This window comes from Bufo bufo, chromosome 8 (genome assembly GCF_905171765.1).
Source record: "Bufo bufo chromosome 8, aBufBuf1.1, whole genome shotgun sequence".
NCBI classification, from domain to species: Eukaryota; Metazoa; Chordata; class Amphibia; order Anura; family Bufonidae; genus Bufo; species Bufo bufo.
Window position 1 is genome coordinate 66,063,936 of NC_053396.1, and position 8,002 is coordinate 66,071,937.

At 40.3% G+C, this 8,002-nt stretch overlaps 1 protein-coding gene across 2 annotated transcripts; it reads left to right on the forward strand.

The window, feature by feature from the left end:
* Positions 1–343: 343 nt before the first annotated feature.
* LOC121009264 (death domain-containing protein CRADD-like) lies at positions 344–7,444 on the forward strand. 2 transcript variants are annotated; one of them, XM_040442262.1, is made up of 2 exons: positions 344–399; positions 6,173–7,444. In XM_040442262.1, the coding sequence occupies exon 2, from the start codon at positions 6,185–6,187 to the stop codon at positions 6,776–6,778; it is 594 nt and encodes a 197-aa protein (XP_040298196.1). In that variant the 5' UTR covers positions 344–399; positions 6,173–6,184; the 3' UTR covers positions 6,779–7,444. The 2 variants fall into 2 exon arrangements, with proteins under 2 accessions (XP_040298196.1, XP_040298197.1); XM_040442263.1 differs by lacking the exon at positions 344–399 and adding an exon at positions 1,447–1,501.
* The last annotated feature ends 558 nt before the right edge of the window (positions 7,445–8,002 follow it).

Genomic DNA, 8,002 nt, shown 5'->3' on the forward strand with positions numbered 1-8,002 from the left:
ATTGCCCCCCAATATGCTGCAACCACGCCCCCTGCTAGAAGCCAGCAATCTAAGGAGCGCTGTGTGTAGTGTGGAAAATCCGCGCGTGCGCAGTGTCAAGGTAAGGAGATGTTTTGCATGTCGAAAGACTGTGAAATCTCCTTAACCCTGACGGCGCATGCGCAGCTGGGTGCACGCGCGGTATTCTCGCGCGCACCCAGGAATCGGCTCTGTATCATGAGTTCACTAAGTTCCTGGTCGCCCGTTGTACTGCGCAAGCGCGGAGGCGCACACCCCCCCCCGACACACCCCCAGAAGTCACGTGGGGTAAGGTTTTCTTTCAGGGTAAGGTTTGTTCTCAGAACACCGGATTACCCATGGCTAGGGCTCCTTGCAATCTAGGAGTAAAACAGGGTGAAGGTATTGATTATAATACTTGGGGGCATTGTTGTATTTAGTTTGTCCCTATTACCAGTTTTATTTACAAATTTTTAATGCCATGTGTTTATCATATGACCGGAAGTGGGGTAGAGTGACGTCAGACGCCCACGATACTCTGAGCCTTTAAAGAGGCACCATTCCTAATGGAGGTGCACTCTTTTTTTTTTTTTTTTTTTTTATCATCCTGGTGCCCACATATATTGTGTATCTACCCTCAGATCCTTTTGATTCAGGAACTGGCAGCATCTGTTCATCTTCTATTCGCTGCAAGTTTTTTCCCCTGATGAACCACGTGGATACCGCCACCTGGGGAAACGCGTTGGAAAGAAAAAAGTGGGGTCGCCCCTTTTGGGGCGATGCTCCGCTTTTAGGCAGGGATACCTGTAGGGTCACCCTAGGGACTAAACATCTTCCTCACCCCATTTGTTGGTTACTACCCGTGAAGACTGCCTGGCACCTAGTGACTGGTATCAACTAACCGTGAGTTATCGTCACAACCATGGTCTTCTGTAGTATAACGCTATATATCATATGCAGATGATTTTCATCCTATTGCCCTTGCTAAGTTCTGAGTAATTGTGCGTACACTATATCATTATACATTTGTGTGGGCACAAGATATATATTTTTGTTGTTGATGTATTGTGTACACAAATGTGTCTTTTTTGGGGGCTCTATGTATCTTTTTTATTTTTACTGTATCCAGTAAAAGTAAAATTTTAGGGGCTTTTTTTTTCTGTGATAAATTGTTTGTGTCCCCTATTGGGAGATTATTCCTAAATTCTGTGAGTTGTTAAGGTAAACATAGTATCATAGGGGATCTATTCACCAGGGTCATACATAATGGGCTTTTCTTCCATTCACAGTAAAGCCATAACTGTAGCCAAAACCCTTAAAAAAAGACTCACATCAGTGTTTAATAAGGAGATCGGCCTATATGCCTCTACATCTAAGGGATCCTTACCTTTTTTAATATTAGTATTATAACAGCTTCTGTCATTGATTGCAGAAGAATACCATCCTCCAAAGATTCAGTGAATACCTCCAATAAACAAGGGAGAATAACATCCCTATATTTACGGTAAAATCCATACGGAAGTCCATCTGAACCAGGGGAGGAGTTTCCAGAACAAGCCTTTATTGCTGCATCTAACTCCTGCAAGGAAAGTTCATGATCAAGTAATTCTCTTTGAGTGTCCATTAGGACTGGTAGAGAGATGGAATCCAAATATGCATCCATCGTTTCATCTGAGCTAATGTTATCTGATTTATATAAATCAACAAAGTAGTTAACAAAAATTCCCTTTATAGATTCTTGATCTTCTATAATTAAACCTTCAGGCGAACGAATAGTTACTATCTCTTTATTTTGGTCTTGGTTTGAAATCACTCTGGCCAACAATTTCCCTGGGCAGCCCGATTCGGCAAAATATTTTTGTCCCTTTTTTAAAGAAAAGCCTCTTTATCCAGAAGAAATTCATAATAGGCCTGGCTTGCATTCTCCATAATTCCCCCATTTTCTTCTGTTTTATTCATGGAGAATTCCTTGGTGGCACCTACCACTAGTTCTTTTAGTTCCCTTTCTTTCAAGCCATAGCCTTTTCTTAAATTAGAGATGTTACTAATAAATAAGCCCCTCGTAAAAGTCTTAAAGGCATCCCATACCACTTCATTTTTGCTGACTTATAGTTGGTACCCCAAAAACGGACAGTCTCCTGTTCCATCATTTTATGATTACCAGTATCATTATGGGGATCCAGTGGGGATTTTAATCCAATTTTTTTTTTAACCTCTTAAGGACCGGGCTCATTTTCACCTTCAGGACCAGGCCATTTTTTGCAAATCTTTATGTGGTGATAACTTTAAAACGCTTTGACTTATCCAGGCCATTCTGAGATTGTTTTTTTCGTCATATATTGTTCATGACACTGGTAAAATGAAGTCAAGAAAATACATTTTGGTATTTTTTTTTTATAAATAAAATTTACCAAAAATGTGTAAAAAAAAATAAATAAATAAAAAAAAAAAAAAAAAAATACATAGTAATACCTCCAAAAATAGTTATTACTTTACATTCCCCATATGTCTACTTCATGTTTGGATCATTTTGGTAATTACATTTTATTTTGTGGGGATGTTACAAGGCTTAGAAGTTTAGAAGCAAATTTTGAAATTTTTAAGAAATTTTCAAAAACCCACTTTTCAAGGACCAGTTCAGGTCTGAAGTCACTTTGTGAGGCTTACATAATAGAAACCACCCAAAAATTACCCCATTCTAGAAACTACACCCCTCAAGGTATTCAAAACGGATTTTACAAACTTTTTTAACCGTTTAGGTGTTCTACAAGAATTTATGGAAAATAGAGATACAATTTCAAAATTTCACTTTTTTGGCAGATTTTCCATTTTAATATTTTTTTTCCAGTTACAAAGCAAGGGTTAACAGCCAAATAAAACTCATTATTTATGGCCCTGATTCTGTAGTTTACGGAAACACCCCATATGTGGTCGTAAACTGCTGTACGGGCACATGGCAGGGCGCAGAAGGAAAGGAATGCCATACGGTTTTTGGAAGGTAGATTTTGCTAGACTGTTTTCTTGGACACTATGTCCCATTTGAAGCACCCCTGATGCACCCCTAGAGTAGAAACTCCAAAAAAGTGACCCCATTTTAGAAACTACGGGATAGGGTGGAAGTTTTGTTGGTACTAGTTTAGGGTACATATGATTTTTGGTTGCTCTATATTACACTTTTTGAGAGGCAAGGTAACAAGAAATAGCTTTTTTGGCACAGTTTTTTTATTTTTATTTTTTTATTTACAACAGTCATCTGACAGGTTAGATCATGTGGTATTTTTATAGAGCAGGTTGTCACGGACGCGGCGATACCTGATATGTATACAATTTTTTTGTTTGTGTCTCCATAGTCTGAGAGCCATAGTTTTTTCAGTTTTTGGGCGATTATCTTAGGCAGGGTATGATTTTCGCGGGATGAGATGACGGATTGATTAGAGCTATTTTGGGGTGCATATGACTTTTTAATCGCTTGCTATTACACTTTTTTGTGATGTAAAGTGACAAAAAATAGTTTATTTAGCACAGTTTTTATTTTTTTACGGTGTTCATCTGAGGGGTTAGGTCATGTGATATTATTATAGAGCTTGTCGATACGGACGCGGTGATACCTAATATGTATACTTTTTTTTTTTATTTATGTAAGTTTTACACTATCATTTTTGAAACAAAAAAAAAAAATCATGTTTATAGTGTCTCTATAGTCTGAGTTTATTTTTTATTTTTTGGGCCATTGTCTCATGTAGGGGCTCATTTTTTGCGCGATGAGGTGACTGTTTGATTGGTACTATTTTGGCGTACATGCGACTTTTTTGATCACTTTTATTACCTTTTTTGGGAAGTAAGGTGGGCGAAAATTGAAATTTCCTCAGTTTTTTTTTTTATGGGATTCACCGTGCGGGGAAAGAAACATGACCGTTTTATAGATCAGGTCGTTACGGACGCGGCAATACCTAATATGTGTAGTGTATTTTATTTTTTGAATTTTTCTTCAGTGATAAATTTATTTATTTTTTTATTTTTTATTTTATCTTTTTTCACTTTTTTTACTTTTTTTTTTTTTTTTTTACCCAGACCCACTTGGTTCTTGAAGATCCAGTGGGTCTTATGTCTGTATAATACAGTACAGTGCACTATATAGTGTATTGTACAGTATTTTACTTAAACCTTGTCTGAACAGATCTATGCCTTTAGCACAGAGGGTCTTATGTCTGTATAATACAGTACAGTGCACTATATAGTGTATTGTACAGTATTTTACTTAAACCTTGTCTGAACAGATCTATGCCTTTAGCACAGATCTGTTCAGCACCATGGACAGCAGGATGCCTGAGAAGGCGTCCTGTTGCCATGGGAACCTTCCCCGTCTGCCACAACTGAGCAGAAGGGGAAGGAGGGGGGCTCCCTCCCTATGTGACACCATCCTGTCTGGGGGCTTCAAAGGCACAGCAGCCCCCCGATGGGAGAGGGAGGGAGCTCCCTGACTGTTAACCTTTTCCATACAGCGGTCCGTACGGACCACGGTATGGAAAGGGTTAAACGGCTGACATCACAGCACAGATGTCAGCCGTTTATACCTTAGTGTCAGCAATGTGCTGACACTCTGGTATACCCACTGGACACCAATGAATATTCAAGAGGAGGCGGGCGGGGGATCGCGATTCCGTCTGCCGCACCGCCTGCAATCCTCCCCCCTGCACCACCCGCCGGCATAAAATCATTCAGGGGTGCAGGGGGGTGAAAAAATCTTTTATTTTGGGCATTTTAACGTTTCTGATCCCCCGCGGTCAGGGACGGCGGGGATCAGAAACTGCAGAAAGCGCTGCAAACCGCAGGTCTGAATTGACCTGCGGTTTGCAGCGATCGCCGATACGAGGGGGTCACAGGACCCCCCTCTGCATTGACCCTGGGTGCCTGGCTGTGTGTAACAGCGGGGGTATCAGCGATGTCACCATGTCTACAGACATGGTGACAGTTTAATGCCATGACGAGTATACTCGTCATGGAGCACTAAGTAGCAGGTCCTGAACGTGTTAAACAACACCTGGCTCTGAATATTGTAATTGCACATAACTAAACAATGTTGTATTGCTACTAAATTATTCACTGAAATCTGTGTAGCACTGGTTTGCTCTTTCTAATTTCTCTGTTCTGCTTAGGGTACTTTCAAACTTGTGTTTTTCTTTTCCAGCATAGAGTTCCATCCTAGGGGCTGCATACCGGAAAAGAACTGATCAGTTTTATTCCCATGCATTCTGAATGGAGAGCAATCCGTTCAGTATGCTTCAGTTCAGTCTTTTTGACTGATATGGTAAAAGATAAAACCGCAGCATGCTACGGTTTTATCTCCAGCCCAAAAAAGTGAAGACTTGGCTGAATGCCGGATCCGGAATTTTCGGATTCAAAATACCGGAATGCCAGATCCGTCCTTCCAGTCTGCACATGCGCAGACTGAAAAATACTTGAAAAAAAATAAATGCCGGATCCGTTTTTCTGGATGACACCGGAAAGATGGATCCGGCATTTCAATGCATTTTTCAGACTGATCAGGCATTTTTCAGACTGATCAGGATCCTGATCAGTCTTTTAAATGCCATCAGTTGGCATATGTTTTGCCGGATCCGGCAGGCAGTTACTGCGACGGAACTGCTTGCCGGATCACTCTGCCGCAAGTGTGAAAGTAGCCCAACTGAGATGGAAGTACATACTCAGTTACATACTTTAACTGCCACCAGCTGAGTAGAAAGGATATACCCCCTGAGAATGTGCATGCCCCCTAAGCTGCCAGCTTGGAATAAATCTAGCAGAGCAGTTGGAAAAATGAAGGGGGATCCCTGTGAGATACTGGTTCTGCGTTTGTTAGAATAAGTCATGTGCTTATTGCAGTATGTGATATCTGATTTAGATTTTTTTACATTTATAATAACAACCTCTTTTTAGCACTAGACTAATTAATTGCTCAGAGCTAATTAATGTAATTCATGGTTTTGTGTACATGATTGATTCCTGTTGATTATAGCATTTATAATACAAGACCTGTTTTTATATGTAGCTTTCAGATGTGCATATAAGTATTCATTGAAGACTAGTCTTATTTATTCCAAATAATATATTTTATGAACCTTTATACTAAGCATGAGCAAAATGAAAAATTTCATATCTGCTTGTAACCCTATAGGACCTGTATTATATGATGGATCCCAAGCATCGGGACATTCTCAGAAGGATGCGGCTTGAGCTCTGCTCGCAGGGGCTAGCTGATGGGCTTGTGCCTCAGTATTTGTTTCAGGAAGGTGTCATTACAAGTGAGCAACTTGAAGACATTACCTCACAGGCCACCAGTCAGAGACGAGCTATGAAGCTTCTGGATGTTCTTCCTACCCGAGGATCCAAAGCATTTAAAGTTTTCTTGGTTTCCCTATCTGAATTTCCATGGATTCGTGTTAAATTAGACCTACTATGCAAAGAAAGTCTGGTGGGAAAAACATTACATCTGCCGAATAACCTCAAAGATATCTGCCCAAGTGACAAACAGCTGAGCCTTCTGGCAGATCAGTTGGGTGCCGATTGGGAAAAAGTACTTGGTTATCTAGGCTTGGATCATGTGGAAATCTACAAATGTAAAGTGCAACATCCTTACTCACTGCACTCACAAGCAATGGAAGGATTGGTAAAATGGAAACAGCACATGGGACACAAAGCAACAATGCAATATCTTTGGGAGGTTTTACAAGCTGCGGAAGTGCATCATTCAGCATTGGAAACCTTGCTGCAATTATCCTGAGGAAATTAAGTAACCAGACAGATCAATCAATATCTACAGTGTATCTCTGCTATGCCTGTATGGTAGGGAGATTAGAGGAACTGGTTCGGAAGTAAACCTGAAAACTTGTTGGCTGTGCATGAACAACTTGCTTTCTATTTTAAATATCCTGATGGCTCCTAAATTCTATTTCACTTATTTTAAAGCCCTCTTCTGGACCAATTCCCCCCCCCCCCCCCAGGTTTAGACAACAAGAAATTAGAAGATAAATATTTTTTACTAATTAAAACTTCCCTACTTCCCTGGTGGTTTAATAAAGTAAGAGTCAATGTCACTAACTTTAATTGTCTAAGGTACAGGTGCTTATTAGTTAACAGTTGGCTTCTTTTAATCCTAGTGTGTCATCTTTTGACCATTTGAAAGAAACGGCAATAGCTTATGCGATCACGTGTATCAACATCACAAACATCACAAGTTACAATGTACAGTACAATACATTACACGCTGTGTAGTCCTCTTCTTACTGGTCTGACTCCTCCCACTAATCACATCATCAAAGGTCCTTTGGCTACACTAAGTCAGAGTTTTAATATAGTCCTGTCCATGAGCTTAATGATCTTTCACCCTCTTTTCCTGCTTGCACCGATCACACAGATACAAAACTCTCTCATTGATCCAGCAGAGCGTTCTGCCGTATCATTAAGGAAGCAATCGGGGAGGTATGGTACTGCTGGAGCACCCTGACTGCAGATTATATGACACAGAGGGAGATTTATCAAACTGGTGTAAATTAGAACTGGTTTAGTGGCCCATAGCAACCCGTCAGATTCCACCTTTAATTTTTAACAGCTCCTTTGGAAAATGAAAGGTGGAATCTGATTGATTGCTATAGGAAACTAAACCAGTTCTACTTTACTCCAGTTTGATAAATCTCCCACACAGACTTTTTAATATTTTTTCCTGCTAAAAAAGTGAGTCTTATAGTCCATAAAATACTGTGAACGCTCGTTCCTGACAATCTGCCAATCTAAATGTGCCGCCAATCATCTGATAAACGAGTGAAACACTTTCATTGGTGATCCTGTCTTTCGTGCAGGCACACCAATCTTCCTTTTTGGGCAGCAGATAATACTTTCTAAACAACGATGTGCTGCCCAGGAACAAAGATTCTGTATGGGGACGAGGGATCTCAATTGCTCATACTGCAAAGGAGATTACTGCTTGTATATACAGCGGTCTCCTTCA